General features: G+C 44.7%; 2 protein-coding genes across 2 annotated transcripts in view; one reads left to right on the forward strand and one right to left on the reverse strand.

Annotated features, from left to right (window-relative positions):
- The window catches only part of DNAH11 (dynein axonemal heavy chain 11), a gene marked incomplete at both ends in the record, with an annotated part of 314,762 nt that extends 303,966 nt beyond the window's left edge, over positions 1–10,796 (forward strand). Inside the window, 5 exons of the mRNA XM_082661925.1 lie at positions 2,445–2,627; positions 2,707–2,822; positions 8,871–8,983; positions 9,412–9,552; positions 10,549–10,796. Coding sequence (XP_082518051.1) covers positions 2,445–2,627; positions 2,707–2,822; positions 8,871–8,983; positions 9,412–9,552; positions 10,549–10,796 — 801 coding nt within the window. The remainder of the gene's footprint in view (positions 1–2,444; positions 2,628–2,706; positions 2,823–8,870; positions 8,984–9,411; positions 9,553–10,548) is intronic.
- A 1,017-nt stretch (positions 10,797–11,813) lies between these two features.
- CDCA7L (cell division cycle associated 7 like) overlaps positions 11,814–16,729 on the reverse strand; it is a 50,182-nt gene continuing 45,266 nt past the window's right edge. The window contains exons 5-10 of the mRNA XM_082661928.1: positions 15,760–15,831; positions 15,475–15,645; positions 14,597–14,722; positions 13,522–13,890; positions 12,364–12,500; positions 11,814–11,847 (exon numbers count right to left, since the gene is read on the reverse strand). Coding sequence (XP_082518054.1) covers positions 11,817–11,847; positions 12,364–12,500; positions 13,522–13,890; positions 14,597–14,722; positions 15,475–15,645; positions 15,760–15,831 — 906 coding nt within the window. The 3' untranslated portion in view covers positions 11,814–11,816. The remainder of the gene's footprint in view (positions 11,848–12,363; positions 12,501–13,521; positions 13,891–14,596; positions 14,723–15,474; positions 15,646–15,759; positions 15,832–16,729) is intronic.

A 16,729-nucleotide genomic window follows, 5' to 3' on the forward strand; every position in this document is an offset into this window, starting at 1 on the left:
ACATGCAGCCTTACAGGATGTACTAATTTATGTCTGGCTCCTTTCACTCCACATTTCATTGTGAGATTCATCCATGTCGCTGCATGAACCAATGGTTCATTTCTGTTTAGTATTTTACTATGTAATTCTTTATTTATATATATAAAATTTTTTATTTGCTCCTTCTATAGGGGATGGGTGTTCGGGTTCTTTCTAGCTTTTCATTACAATGACTATCACAGCCGTGCACATTCTTGTATAGTCTTTTGTCAGCATACAAAGGTTAACTCCCAAAGCTATCTGCTCATAATACTCATTCCTGTATACCCAGAAGTGGAATTGTTGGATCAAAGGGTATAATGTTCAGCTTTAGTAGATACTCCCAGTTTTCCAAAGCGGTACAACCACTCCTACACACTTCCACCCACCAGCAGTGTGTATGAGTTCCAGTTGCTCCTGCTTCTTGGGGTCTTGTTAGGAGTCATGGTATTTCTTTGTGGTTTTAACTTTGCATTCCTCAGTTAAGGAATAATACTGAACATTTTTTCATACGCTTATGGCCGTTTGGATACACTTTCGTGTGAAGTACCTGTCCACTTGCTTGCCCAATTTCTAATTGGGTTGTCAATCTTTTTCTTACTGATTTGTAAGAACTTTTATTTCAGATGTGTGTCCTTTGTTAGGTGTATGTATTGCAAATTTCTTCTCCACATGTGTGGCTTGCCTTTCATTCAGTGTGTTTCTGGCTCTGTCATTTTGTTACAGTGTCTTTTTCCACCTTTTCTTGGGAGATTGGCATGATCCTTCTTTTGAAGGTTCTTATTACCATAGAATGATGGGGATGAGAAATGGACATCAAATAATTTTTTTTACCTTTGGATTAAAATCTTCTCATTAATGTAAAACCTGAATAGCTTATTTTTCCCTCAATAAATTAGCCTCTGTTTCTCTCAGAATTATCCATCAAGGATTCAGTGTGTGGAAACACAATAAACATCAGGTCTAATTATAGTGAGGTCCCAGGAACTTGCCATATTATTTCTTGAAATTTTTCAATTATTTCTTGAAAGGAGGCCATTCATTGAGACACTTGTTTGTAATTTAGAAGCTTTAGAATTTGTTACAGCACGTTTTATCCTATATACTAACATCTTCCCTATAAGAATTTAGATTTTTAAAAAGATGAACGTATTTAAAAATCCATCCATTTGGGAAGATCTATAGTATTAATAGATGCAGAGAGGTGGATGAGGTCTTCATCTAGTTCTGGGGCTTCAACCTCTCCAGGGAGGCAGCTGATATTACACCAGAAAATGCAAAGCAAACGAGGTAAAGATGCCTCAGCATCTCCTACAAGCAGACTGGTTGTACCAACCACCATCTACTAGGTGTTTATATACTAGGCACTATAGAAAGTGCTTTACAAATATGCCAATTTAATGTGCAACAGCTCTGGGTAGTATCGGAATCTCTCTTTTGGAGATAAGCTTAGGTGACTTCCCAAAGCCAGACAGCTAGAAAGGGCCAGTGAAGGAAACCAGGTTGTAGCTGAGTCCCAAAGCCTTTCTTGGACCTAAGTTCTCTACAGCGCTGTGTTTCATACTCTGTACTGCTGCTGTAAATAAGCTCAAGATTTCAGGATCTGACAAATGACCTGCCAGGGTGCTAATAAAGCAGTCTGCACGCACCCGTCAGAGCCACAGGCAGTAATGCGAGAAATAAATGAAAGAGGGAAAGCTGCCTGACGCTGAAGACAGGCAGTATCTTCCGACCTTTTGTCCTTAGGTATTTGTTGGTTTTCCCAGCTCTGTAAAACTGCATCGTTGGAATAAATATCCACATCAGAGCACTATGTACATATGCACGTCTTCAGTGAACAAATCCTTCCTTTCTTTAGGGCAACAGCTACAAAAGATAGAGGCTTCCTTGTTGTTGGAAATATTGATCCAAATTGCCCCCCAAATTTTAGGATGTGTCAGTTGCAAGGGCAGCATCGCAGAGTCACCAGAATTAACTCAAGTGTAAAGGGCATCTTTGGTTCATGTGACTTTTCGAATAACTTTTCTAAAATAGCAGATTGCAAAATGGCCTACCCAGATATTGGGGTTCTCCATCCTCTGATCCTGTCTTTACAAAGAAATGAAATGTAGTCGATGAGAGAGAGTTCTTATGTTCCCTAAATGCTAACAGTAAATAAACTACAAACAAATAGTAGCACCTCCCTGACGAGACTGTGGGATGTCAAGGAGGGGAGGGCCGCACCGATTGAGGGAGTTGGCGGTGCCACTCTGCCCCCCTCCTGGGCGTTAGTAGGCATCTTTTAAACTCATGAGCAAGCATCTTTGGGAGTCATATGATACAGTCTCAGACTTAAAAAAAAAAAAAAAAAATAGAGGCTATATAGTCACCATGACCAAAAATGAAATAGAAAGGAGCTAAATCTTTGTGTTTGTTAATGATTTAAGGTTAAGAATGTCTTGGATGACATTTTGGAGAAACTTCCAGAAGAGTTCAACATGGCAGAGATAATGCACAAAAACCCAGACAGAAGCCCCTATGTCCTTGTCTGCTTCCAAGAATGTGAGAGGATGAATATTCTCCTTCGGGAAATCCGGGTGTCACTTCAACAATTAGACCTTGGATTGAAGGTAAGTTTAAAAGTGAGACTAGAGCAGCCTTCTTCACATTAAACGATACTCACTATGTGGCCTTTTTTCTCCCTGCAAGGGGGAGCTGACGCTGTGTCCTGACATGGAAGCCCAGCAGTCTGCGCTGAGTCACGATGCAGTACCAGAAAGCTGGAGCAAACTGGCGTACCCGTCTACTTACGGCCTGGCCCTGTGGTAAGTGCCCCACCCTGCTGCTGCCGGCCATCGCCAGCCTCACGGCTGGTTTGGTGTTCGGAATTACGCCTCATAGGAACCATGAAAAATGTACTTTGTGATTGTATTCAGCCATAACTGCGCAAACCACCACCAGTTTCACTTGAGTGAAAGGCAAAAATCAATTAGAGGTCAGGCTCAAAGCAAGATTCGAATTCTGCCTCTCACTGAATAGCTATCTGATCTAGGACAAAATACCTGACCTCTGTGTTTCAGTTTTTCATCTGAAAAATGTGGAGAACAGAATTCCCTCCCTGAGTGGATCAGATTTAAATGGCCACAGGAGGCACCCTTAAGTTTACCCTCACATCAGGTTATACCCTTATTTTCGAAGCCAGTGATTACTAATGCCATTTCACAGCGAACTCCTAAAGTGGTACGCGGTAAACCAGACTGCCTACAATTTGGGGGTGTGACCGCAGTGATGTGCCACAAAGCCAGGGACAGAAATTCACAGCTCCCTGAAAGCCAGTGTTGTCTCCAACCACAACTTGGCCTTGGTAGTCAGCACCGGAAGTTTCACAAGGCTGGCTCTATTCTTGGCTTTTCCACATGGACATTCTTTCTTCTCACCTTCCTAAATTTTTCTTCCACGAACCAGAATGCTACGCTCATCCTTAAACTGGAAGGTCCCATTAGAATTCCAAGTGACCGCACGTTGGAACTGCCCCCACCAGGCACGCAGGGGTTTGCTGGGGGTGGGGGGGTGCAGGGTGTGTGTGTGCAAACCCAGCGAAGGTGCCCTGTGGAAATGCCACAGATGGCAGCAAAGCATCACAGCAGGGAAGAGTGAGCAAAGCCCGTCAATGGATTTCTGTTAATGCTATGAATATCTAAACTCAGATTTTATATTTCCAATCAAAAAAAGGATTTATATTTACACTTAAATTTTATAGCAGTAACTTTAGACTTATCTCCACCGTCCTATTTTGTGCTTCCTAAATTCTATATTTTTCTTAGCTGCTTCTTTTCCAAACTTTTCTGACTTCTGTTGGTTTAAGTTTTCTTTATCCCATGTTTATCCCTGTACAGTTCCTATTATTTTAGGAAGACTCTTGATGTTGTAACATAAACACTTTTGGTGTTTCTAACGCAACGTAAAGTCAATACTTTTTCCTTTAGACGTTTTAAGCTCCTCCTGATCTGGAACTGTAGTTCAACTTTAGTTTAATCCACAGTATTTTTGTTTTGTTTACACTCGGCGATTATTATTATTATTTTTTTTTTGCGGTATGCAGGCCTCTCACTGTTGTGGCCTCTCCCGTTGCGGAGCACAGGCTCCAGACGCACAGGCTCAGTGGCCATGGCTCACGGGCCCAGCTGCTCCACGGCATGTGGGATCTTCCCGGACCAGGGCACGAACCCGTGTCCCCTGCATCAACAGGCAGACTGTCAACCACTGTGCCACCGGGGAAGCCCCAGTCGGCGATTATTTTTGCTTAATAACACGTATAGATTTCTTTGTTCATTGTTCCTTTTTTTTTCTTTTCTGTACTTTGATTTCCAAATAAGCTCTCCTACTCCAAATGATGTGGGTAGAACTGGTATTAATATCTCCACTTGACAGACGACTGAGACAGATTTCATGTTTCTCCCAAGACAATCCAAGTATTAATTCTTCTATATAAGTGATTTATAGATAAGTAATTTGTATACATGACAAATAGAGAAGGAAAACCATTTAAACTTTTGTCATGAGATTCAAGACTTATTTTTGCTGTTGACAGACTTCCTTGGGAATGTTTTTAGGATGCTTTTGTCCAGGTCATTTGCAAAGATGGCCTGTGGTGAATTTGACGTATGTTTGAGAAAACGCAGTTATAAAACTCTTGTGGTATGGAGTATAGATCATTCAGAAAAATGATGTTAAAAGTATACAACATTATATTTGACCTGTGTCACCTGTAGAGAGTTGTCATAGTTCAGCTACTGTGCACTTGCAAAAATCATGTCAGATGACTTATTTTAAAGCCCAGCCACCTATGTTTTTTTTTCCTCACCACAAAGAGCATATCCAGAAACCATGCCATCAGCCATAGATACGGTAAGAACTGCCCTGCTGCATTATAGCCACCAAAGCGATGTTCCCTGAGAGATGTTTGCAAAACTTCTGTATTTCTGTTGTATTTTTCTTTTCTTTCTCGTCTTTTACGCCTTTGGCACAGGGTCCTATTTACTTTTAATCCTAAAATAAAAGTGAGCCCCTTTCCAGTTGGCATAAATTCAGGAAGTAAAGTTCAGGCCAGATTGGGGCCACGTGGTCAGCACTGAAAAAGGCAAAGAGGAAAGGAAAGAAACTGGGCTTGAGGTTCTCTGAGCTGCTGAATCAAGCATAACTTGAGTCAGATTTTCTCTGGAACCTTCAGTTATAGAATGCAAAAATGCCACTCATCACTGAAACAAGCAGCGGCAGCATAGATGCTGTGCACACCTCACCTGGGGCTCCTCTGTCCTGGATCCCCTCTTCATTGCCCTAAAGGAGGAAGTACACGGCAGGCTTCCAGTGTACGTGGTGGGGAGTAGATGGTATTGTGTCTGAATTCTCTTTACTGCCCTCTCACTCGATTAATGGTCTGTCTACCTGTACGTAGAATTCTAGATACGATTATTTTCTCTCAGAACTTCAGTGTTATAACTGCATTGTCTTCTGGCGTTTATTGCTGCTAGTGAGTGTGTTCATAAATACCTGTCATTCCTTCACAACTAAGTTACTGTCTCTGGGAGGCTTTTAAGAATTTTTTTCTCTTGACCCTTAATGTATTAATATTGTGTAATCAATGCTCTGTAATTTTTACTGCTGTATTTAGGTATGGTCTTTTAAAAATGCATCTTACTTGGTACTGTGTGCTGTTACAAATGGGAGGCCACAGGTGTTTCCACCCTGTAAAATTCTTAGGCTTTCTTTCTCCAAATATTGCCCTTGCCATTCTCTTCACCTGCCTGAACTCGCATTATGTTCCATCTGTGTGTCCCCCCGTGTGTTCCGGGTGAGTCTGTCAGTTCTGGCTGATCTTCACTGTGTCTTCAATTGTCTCCTGTTCTCTTGCCTACTGTTTCTCCCCTGAATTTTTAGTTTCACGTTGCTTATTTTGAGGGGAGGGGAAAGTACCTGACCTAGTTTTTTTATTTATTTTTCTTAACATCTTTATTGGAGTATAATTGCTTTACAATGGTGTGTTAGTTTCTGCTTTACAACAAAATGAATCAGTTATATATATACATATGTTCCCATATCTCTTCCCTCTTGCGTCTCCCTCCCTCCCTATCCCACCCCTCTAGGTGGTCACAAAGCACCGAGCTGATCTCCCTGTGCTATGCGGCTGCTTCCCACTAGCTATCTAGTTTACGTTTGGTAGTGTATATATGTCCATGCCACTCTCTTGCTTTGTCACAGCTTACCCTTCCCCCTCCCCGTATCCTCAAGTCCATTCTCTAGTAGGTATGTGTCTTTATTCCTGTCTTACCCCTAGGTTCTTCATGACATTTTTTTTCTTAAATTCTATGTGTTAGCATACGGTATTTGTCTCTCTCTTACTTACTTCACCCTGTATGACAGACTCTAGCTCTATCCACCTCATTACAAATAGCTCAATTTCGTTTCTTTTTATGGCTGAGTAATATTCCATTGTATATATGTGCCACATCTTCTTTATCCATTCATCTGATGATGGACACTTAGGTTGTTTCCATCTCCAGGCTATTGTAAATAGAGCTGCAGTGAACATTTTGGTACATGACTCTTTTTGAATTATGGTTTTCTCAGGGTATATGCCCAATAGTGGGATTGCTGGGATATATGGTAATTCTATTTGTAGTTTTTTAAGGAACCTCCATACTGTTCTCCACAGTGGCTGTATCAATTTACATTCCCACCAACAGTGCAAGAGGGTTCCCTTTTCTCCACACCCTCTCCAGCATTTATGGTTTGTATATTTTTTGATGATGGCCATTCTGACTGGTGTGAGATGATACCTCATTGTAATTTTGATTTGCATTTCTCTAATGATTAGTGATGTTGAGCATCCTTTCACGTGTTTGTTGGCAATCTGTATATCTTCTGTGGAGAAATGTCTATTTAGGTCTTCTGCCCATTTTTGGATTGGGTTTTTTTTTGTTATTAAGCTGCATGAGCTGCTTATAAATTTTGGAGATTAATCCTTTGCCTAACCTAGTTTTGTAATTTTGTTTTTATGACTGCCACCCTTTTTCTTTCTCAAGTTTAAACAAGTGTGTTAAAAGTCTTGATTTCAGATTCCTCTTACTTTTATTTTTTGGGTTCTCTATACCTTCCTGTTTATTGGATTTGCGAGTGGTTTTCCATGCCATATAATCAGTTGTCTTCATACTCAAATAACAGTTTGGCTGGTTATAAAAGTAAGTTAGCCCATTCGTTGTCAGAGGACTTTGTAGGCATCGTTCTACTCTGCTTAAATGCTGCTGTGGAGGTGTCTGAAGCTAACATAATTTTTTCCCCTTTATATAAAGTCTTCGTATTTTTTCTTGGCTGTCCAGAGGAGTCTCTGTCTCCAGTCCACATTAAGATATATCTTAGTGTTGATTATTATGTGTCATATTTTCTTGCAACATATGTCCCTGATTATAATGATTCAAATTTGTAACTTAGGAAAACTCACATTTTCTAGAACTGTATTACTAAACGTGTGCTGTTTCATTTAGCATTCGTCCTATTTCTACTCTAACTAACTCTTTAACTCCTTTTTTCCATTTCCTTTTGGGTTTTTTTACTATTCTGCCTTATGCTGCTTACTTTGTGCTTTCATTTCTGTAATTCTTTTCTGCGATTTTTCCAACTTAATTTCCTCACTTTTTCTTACCTTATCTGTTTAATGCATAATCTTGTTACACAATCACTCATTTTTAGAAAAACTTGTTGCTGCAGTGTTTACCCTCTTGTGACAACATTTTATCCTTGCTTTTCCTGTTCTTTGCCTTTCTTCTTTGTGGGATCCATCATGGAGTATGTTTTCCCTAAAACCAGCTATTTGAAAGAATTTAATATGGGGCAAGGCCCAGGGCCATGTTCTAACCTGGCAGGAATTTTCCTTGTGACCCAAGTTTAAATGTGAACGTTTAAAAGCCTTTCCTCCTTCACGGCCCAATCTCAGACAGACGTTTCCTCCAAGTGGTGGTCTGTCGGGATGATTTCTCACTCAACCCTGCTTCCTTGGCAACTGTGAACGAAACAAGGTCCCAGGAAGTGTCAGTGCTACCTGCTGTGGCCCTCACCCTGGAGACCTTGCTTTGCTGCCTTTTTCCCTGGGCTCTTTGCTCTGTGCTCCATTTCCCTACTGTTTTTAGCAGTCCTTCGACCTACATTTCAGTATCTCCTCATTTTATGAAAGTTCATTTTTCCTTAGCTTCTGTGAGCTGGCTTCCTCACAGGTAAATTTTAGATACTTCCTACCTGGCCTAATAGCTGTGCCCACGGGATGAGAGAACCTGTGTAAAAACAGCAGTTTCTCACACCACAGGCTTTGGATGGATGGAAGATGGTTGGTTCCCTTAATAGCCTTTCCTTTCCCGCTTTCAGGTAATTACTGCACGTGGGAAGGCTAATGTCACGTTTTACTGCCCCTGCCTTTCCTGGCAACCTTCCCTTCGCCATCCTTAGACACACGGGGTGGGGGGGTGCTCTTTCCCGTGTGTCCCTGTGTACCTCCGTGTTGGCATCTGTCAGCCCGGATCATACACAGATCACCTGTGTAGAGTTACCACGTTTCACTGGGCGGATCTAAATAAAACAGTGGTTGAATAAACGGAGGCAAATTTTTCGGTCACGTTTCCCAGTGTTTCTTGTCCCCAATCTCAACGGGACATATAATCTAGCCCTTTAAAGGGACAGTGTTCTGCAAATCGTCAGCTAACGATTTCACTGGTTATCAGTTGTGGACCTCCCTACCACCACTCTTCACCCCGCGGACTCTAATCTTACTGAAAAACTTTATTACCAAAAAGCAAGTCTGTTTCTTCTTACCTTCTACTCACCAGGTTTAATGACCTCCTCTTGCGATGTCGGGAACTGGATACCTGGACACAAGATCTCGCCCTTCCGGCTGTGGTGTGGCTTTCTGGCTTCTTCAACCCTCAGTCCTTCTTAACTGGTAAGGGCTGGCGCAGGGCGGCCCCTGATGCTGACAGAGTCACACCCCCTAGCAGAACCCCAGCCACTCCCCCTGCCCTGGCCACTACAGATGAAACAAAACGCCCGGCAGGACAGGAGCAGCTAAGAGAGGTGGGATGGGGTTCACTCCGGTAAACGTTTCCCGTCACGGGCTGCCCGGTCTCTCACATCGGTTCCACTCTGGCACGGCAGAGCATAAGCAAATGGGTATAGCCGTGCCAGTAAAACTCCGTCCACCAAGCAGGGAGGTGGTCCTGCTCCAGTGCAGCCACGTGGAATGCCCAAGAACACCCCGTGGGCCCAAAGCACGCCTCACTCAGGGAGATGCTCAGCTTAGACGGGTGGCTCCTGGGACCCTTCTGTCTGTGGCTTTATCCTACCCCATTCCTGTCCGTCCTCCTCCCAAAGCAATCATGCAGACCACGGCTCGAAGAAACGAGTGGCCACTGGATAAAATGTGCTTGACTGTTGAGGTTACCAAAAAAACGAAGGAGGATTATGGGCACCCCCCCAGGGAAGGCGCATACCTCCACGGGCTCCTCATGGAAGGTAAGAAGTCCCAAAGAGTGAACCTTTCTCACTCAGCTTCAAGTTGGTATTTGTCCTTTGTTTAGTCCATTGCTCAGCACTCACTCACACTGGTGGTTATTTACCTCGTTTCCGGCTTTCGAACAATTTAAATGCTAAGACAGGTAGGATGTGTGTCCAATGTGAGCCAAATTTTAAGGCCATGGCTATCACTTAAAGACCTATACACTGAATTTACTTTGCTTTTGAATCAGTGCAAAAATCTCTCTTCTGCTTTTTAAAAAACTGTTTAACTTCACCCTTGTGGTAAAATACCAGATCTCTCTAAGCCTGTAAGATGCCAATGCATATTGTGAATCTCTGGGCAAAGGGGTAGACTATGCAGTAGCTTCCAAGTTCATTCACCCATGCATTTATCTTATCTTGTAGAACACTTCCTCTTACCTTAAAGGGCACTTGGAGAAATGCTTTCCAAGTCTCTGCCAAGATGCTCCTTTTTCACTTTCAACATCTGAACACGTGTGGCATGTGCTTTAAAGGCGGGGTAGGTGGTATAAACAACAAGTGACCTGAACTTAGACGAAGAAAAGAAGGTGCAGTGGGGAGGGAATGTGGTGAGTTGGACACGTCTTATACTGACCATAAGCATATGCAGATGCACTTCTTTAAAGGAAGGACAAACTAGTTTGCTTTACTGCATCTGTGATTCTCTCTCACGGAATCTGTTTTCATGTAAATAAGGTTTACACCTTTTAAATTCGGATCATGTAGTTTACTGTTCACAGGAGAGAGTTCAGGCATTAGCACAGGAGCAAGAAGAGTCTCTGCTTACAGTGTGTGCGTGGCCCCTGGGCAGCAAGTACCCTCATCTCCCTCCCATCTCAGTCATGGGCCAGCTCGCTAAGGAAGCCACTGATGAGGAGTGAAGTGACAAAACCGGAACGTTTATTGCCTACAACAAACAGAGGCTCAGTACCAACATACAGCACGGTTGTAACCCTTGGGTTTATGCTGTAGGTGCCAGATGGGACAGCCAGTCAGGAGCCATCGTGGACGCCTACCTCAAGGAGTTAAGGTCTGCAATGCCAGTCATCTTTGCAAAAGCCATACCCGCGGACAGACAGGAAACCCAACACACCTACGAGTGCCCTGTGTACAAAACCAAAACGAGGGGCCCCAACCGTGTCTGGACCTTCAGGTTGAAGAGCAAAGAAAAGGCGGCCAAATGGGTCCTGGCAGGCGTGGCCCTCCTGCTGGAGGCGTAACAACGGCCCTTGCAGAGGGGCTTCTATTCCTCCCGCCGGAGCACCGCGGAGATGTCCTTGTTCCCGCACGGTCGTTTATCCTACTGAGAGGCATAAAACAGAGTCCAGCTTATGTACCTTTTAAGTAACTAACTTAGCATTCGTTGTTTTTAAACAAACACCATCTCTGAAAAGTAGAGAAGGGGGACAAAAAGAAGCAAATGTAGAAAAAAAGATGGGAACCCTACTGAAAATGTTCATTTTTAGCTCTCCCCAGCCTTCCTGCAACACAAAAAAAGAGTACAGTATAGATCACATTTTCATCAACGTTCCACTGAACCTCCAAAACAATATGGTTGGAAGTCTGCTCCCGGTCCATACACGCGGGAGCCTAGTTCTTGTAGAGAAACAAGAAGTATTAGCCTTTATATTCTCTTAAAATATAGAAGCCACTGGCCCCAGGCAGCCGCTCCTCCTGGCCAGCAGCCCTCCAGTGTCCGGAATGTGACTGACAGTCCACTTTTTGTTCAAGTGTTAACAAAAATAAAACTCAAGATCTACAGGTAATTGCACCTTGTAATTTAGGGGAACATTTTCAATATAAATTTCCAATGACCCAGAGCAGCTTAAACTATGGTCACTTGTGATAAGGTAAACTTAAAGGGGACATAACCCGTCACAAGCTGGCCTCCAGGGACTGGTTTGGGAGGTAAAAGATCAAGGCAACAAAGGCAAGAGCTGCTTACACAATGTTTTCTCTGGGGTAACTCTACCCCCCCCCCATCTAAACTAAACTATGTTTTTTAAATCAGCTGCAGATGCTTTTAACAATTCAATCTATAAACAGGCCTGCGTATACATATATGTCGATTCCTCTCTCGTCTTCCTGAGAAATCTTTTGAAGTATATAAACAAACAATCTTTAAAAAAAATATTTAGATCTGCAAAGAATTTCTGTATACAAACACAACCATAAGAAATCTTAGGCACAAATGGCATGTCTTGTCGGAGTCCTCCATGGTGAGCTGGCTGGTTCTTCTCTTAGTTGTCTTTTACCAGCTGCTTTTGTAAGCTGAGAAAAAATGGGAAGCATTAGTGGGACGGAGGCACGAGCACAGCGGCATCCTAGGTTAGAGGCTCAACCATCCCCCGGAGTACCAAGCCCGAACTGGCTCTCCTGTCACCAGCTCAGGCCCAACTCCTCACGCACACACAGTGGTGCGGGCCGGCCCCCAGGGCCACTCGCCTGACTCCTGCGTCCCTACAAGCAGCCTCCTCGTCCGAGCGCACGTGGCCCAAGCCTCCCCTCTCCTTAGGGCTGCTTTGGGACTTCACAGCTTTCCCTCAGCCTGCCTTGTAGACTCTTTACTGTTGGAGGCAGTCAGGGGGAAATTCTAGCAAAGGAGGGAACTTCCCGATAGGTAAAATACCAGTCCCGAGCTTGCCCAATGCAAAGAGACACAGGACGACTGGCACTCGACGTGGTTTCTAAGAAGCAACTGAAACAAGGCAACCCCGTACCTGCCTAGAGGGTCTCCCCGGCTGCACCCGGGAATTACCACCTCTGGTTTTGATTTGTGAGGCTTACCTCTCCAGATATTCCTTAACGTTATTATAACCGTAAAACTTGGCCAGATGAATGAGGATGCCTGTGGCACAGCGACCATCACGCTTCCGACAGTAACTGCAATTGCAGATGCCCCGGCAGGGAGGACACACCCAACCCTAGGGAAGCAATGGCAGCAGAAATGCCCCCGTTATCAACAGGCTCTCCCCGCAAGATGAGCTTCTGATTGAGCCTGGATCACTCAGCCTCTCCACCAATCTTTAATCACGTGAGACTCCTCGGATAATCCTTCACCCTGTGACAGGTACTAATGTCTCCTTCCCCTCGCATGTTTCAAAAAGGTCCAGAAAGGTTGATCACCCCAGATCACGCATGCAGAAACACTGAAACGTGTTGGTTTTAAACAGGACCAGGTGCATAGTTAGTAGACGTATGTTCAAAAAGTTTTGGAGAATTTCAGGTATCAGAGCAATTGCAGGGCCCCTTACAACTTCACAGGTCACACGCCCAGGAGGTCGGCCCTGCTTCTGAGAGCATAGGGTTTCTCAAATCCCTCAACCTGAGTAGCAGTTTACATTCACCTGCAAACTCGGGACAGTCTATTTACCCCCATGACTGCTGCATAAGAGGTCTTGCAGCGGTTAAGAGCACAGACTCTGGAGCCAGACTGCCCAGGTTCAAGGGCATACACACTAACCATCATACTATGTATTATCTCATTTTACAGAGAGAACCAAGGTGTTGGGAGGCTAAAAGAATAACAACTGAAATAAACTGCACTAACAGACGTGAAATCTCAGAGCAGTGCAGGTGCGCACAGAAAGCACCCTACACCGCGGTATACCCACCCCCTGGGCCTGGCCCCGGCAAATCCAAGGTAAAGGACGCTGCTGGAGGAAAGGGACACAGGCTCGCCTGTACAAACCCTAACTCTAAGAAAGCTTGCCTCTGACCCTGGAAAGCGAAACACACTCTCTTCTCCAGTCCTATCTAGGGCAGGAAACTCTACTTTTCATTGCTGCCAGTCTCAAGAGGCAGAATGAAAAGGAGGGTGGTGAGGGGGGTCTACAAAACCCAGAGCTCTGCAGCTGCAGGTACCCGATAGAGGGCCCAGGAGCCCCGTCCTCAGCTTGCTCCCCTCACCGATACGACCCAGGCCGAGGCGAGCACTGTGCCTACCGGGTCCAGCAGCGCCGATCGCACATCCTCCCCGTAGCGATTCCGCAGGCAAGGCCCACAAAACTGTCCTCGCACCCCGCCGCAGCTCTGGTTCCGACACACCGTCTTGGTGTCAATGGTCTTCTGCCGACACTGGTGGCAAGTGTTACCCTGAGGCGGAAGGTGGTGGGTGGTGAACATGGGATTTGGAGGGGGAGGCCCACGAGGCCACACGGATATCCTAAGTGCACAAAGCAGCCCTGCCTCTCCCCCAGAATCGAGCAGTGCTGTTTCTCTGGTACAAACACTGGCACTCTCTGGCAGCCTGTAAGCACTTTTAGTTCTGGGGCCAGAGAAGCCTCTTAGGGCAGATGAGACTGAGCCGGGAACCTGGAAGAAATGAAATGATCAGCTGGACAGAAATGATGGGAGAGACCAGAGCCCACAGGGATGACAGGTGACTGAGTGATAAGCCCTGGGCAGCATCGCACGGCTCCAACCCAGTTCCTAGCAATCCGGTTATGTTCAGGATAAAATCTCCTGGTTTTAAAACGCTGGCAATTAAATTGAAAACCTTTTAACAGTATTTAAGACACTGTCCCATTATCTAAAAAGGATGCGAAACAACACAGAGCCATCCTCTACATTACCATTCTAAAAAACTTAACACATTTCCTACCTGCCAAAGATATCCGATCAAACTTTAGTTTCTATTGGTTATATAAAATATATATTATACATACATTTTCAACAGTGTTAATACAGGGTTAATATTGGAAATATATTTCTGTTGGTTAGAAAAGCGTATTAGTTTTTTCAACGTTTAAAACATAAAAACTATTTAAAATATTACAACTGTGCTTTTCCAGACTACACCCCTGCCTCCCCCCACAGATAATGCATCCCCCAGAGAGACCTGTCTCCCCTTTCCCAGTTACAGCTGCTCCCACTCAGAGCCCACCTCTGTGCCCCGGGGAGACGGCACAAACGCGTAAGCCCAGATACAGTTTAAAACAAGGCAGGATTTCAAATACCAGTGCCTGGGACTCCCAGTATAAGTCACGATCATGTGAATTATTCATCAGATATACTTTACCAGAACTTTATCATAGATTTTATCTCGAACAGTTATGGCCACATTCTCCAAGTCCTCTTCAGTGATGTCCTCCACTGGCCGAAAAGAAGATACACGGCGACGTCGTCGATATCCCTGGCATCTCCCCTGCAGAACGAGTCAAAGCAGAACTGGGCGTTAGATGGTTTGGGTGGTTAAAAAAAAATTATAGAAGTTTTAAGCTCCTCAGAGCTCTAGGACCATGAATGTTAACTATGTCCCTCTTCTATTTCCCTGCAATCATTCATACATTTTAGTCATTTGCTGAGCTCCTATCCTAGTGCCAAGCCTCCCTGATAGCAAGGTGACACAGAACGATAAACCAGAAGCTCAGGGTTTCCCTGACCACTGAATGGTCACCTGCAGCAAGCTCTGTGAGGCCGGGGAAGTGAACCACACTGAACAGCCAAAGCCACAAATAGGAAGGGTCCAGAGTGTCTTGCTCTAGACTGAAAGCACTCCAAACTCCCCATTCCTAAACAGAAAGACCAGAGACATCACTGTACTTGCCCACAAGCAAAACCACGAAGCCACCTGCTGCCGTTATCAGCCCTTTACAGCCTCCACTGGAGATGAAGCTGGGGTCCTAACCATTGCTCGGTTTAGAGGAAGGACCCGCTTCATGGCCTACAGCTTAGATCAAGCGCAAGCTTAGGCCCGGGGTTCTTTTCCGAGTGCGGTCCCAGGAGTACCCACAGCATCTGGGAACCTGGCTGAAATGCAACTTCTCAGCTGCTGCAGACCTACTGAGTCAGAACCTCAGCGCTCTCACCGAGCCCCAGAGGGCTGTGATGAACGCTCACGTGCGAGGACCACTGGCTTAGACAAAGAAGCATTGGTTCATTATAGTCAGAAAATACCCCGCTTGTCGTCTTCCTTCTTCTGAAACTGTAAAACTCTTCTGCGAACTTGGCGGCCGACACGGTGAAGTTCTCCAGGGCGAACTTCTCGGGAGGCCGTGCACTCCGGGCCGGGTTGGTGCGCCGTGTGATCTGTCCCTCTGAGAAGGCCCGCCTCACTGCTTTCTTCTTCTGCAGGTGAGAGCACAGACACACACAACTGGCTGCTTTCTGGAATGAAAGCCATCTAGCAACCAACTGTGTGCATGAGTACTGGAATCAATACATATAAGGAGTTCCACTTACAGAAGCTGAGTTCGGGGTTCGGAGCGGGAAGAAATCTGGCATTGAGTTCAATTCCGCCAATAACTGAGCAAGCTGAAGTTCAGAAGAAAGAAAGGATCGTGCATAAATATTGCCACGTCTACTTCATCTAACACGTTATCACAAGTCTTCCAGTTTGCAGCCATGAGAAACTTGTAGTTTACATAAGATCTCAGCAGTTGTTATTTTTTTAACCTCACATGTAAAGATTTTTATCTACGCAGGTGAGATGCTGATAGCATGAGAGGAATAAAATCTATGCCCGTTCCTTAGGTAGAAGAAGACACGATGAAAACTGTCCTGGAAGGTCCAAGGCCTGGAGCATGCGGTTAGAATCGTGACTGGGCTACTAACTCTCAGTGTGACCCTGGAACCTATCATTTTGCCCACCTGAATCAAGTTTCATCATGTTCACAACGGAAAAGGCCCAACTAGATCATTCCGGCAGTTATTCAGAGCTCCGAAACAGATTCTTTAAGTTGGTTAATTTCTTATCAATAATTTCTGAAAATATTCCCAAATAAACACCTAAGAACACCAAATAACAGGCATTAACGTGCCAATCATACCATTAGGATTCCTTTTAGTTTTAGACTTACACAGAGGTATGGGTGTCACCCCTAAATCCTAAAATCATGAACATAATTCTTATTTTTTATTTTTTTATTTTTTTTTGCGGTACGCGGGCCTCTCACTGTTGTGGCCTCTCCCATTGCAGAGCACAGGCTCCAGACGCGCAGGCCCAGCAGCCATGGCTCACGGGCCCAGCCGCTCCACGGCATGTGGGATCTTCCCGGACCGGGGCACGAACCCGTGTCCCCTGCATCGGCAGGCGGACTCTCAACCACTGCACCACCAGGGAAGCCCTCATAGTTCTTATTTTAAAGACACAGAGAGATACGACGCTAAAAATTTCTCTTAACTGAGCACAAATATGTCTCTGGATAAATTA

The sequence above is a fragment of the Grampus griseus genome (genome assembly GCF_964374135.1).
Source record: "Grampus griseus genome assembly, chromosome: 9".
In the NCBI taxonomy this organism is placed as follows: domain Eukaryota; kingdom Metazoa; phylum Chordata; class Mammalia; order Artiodactyla; family Delphinidae; genus Grampus; species Grampus griseus.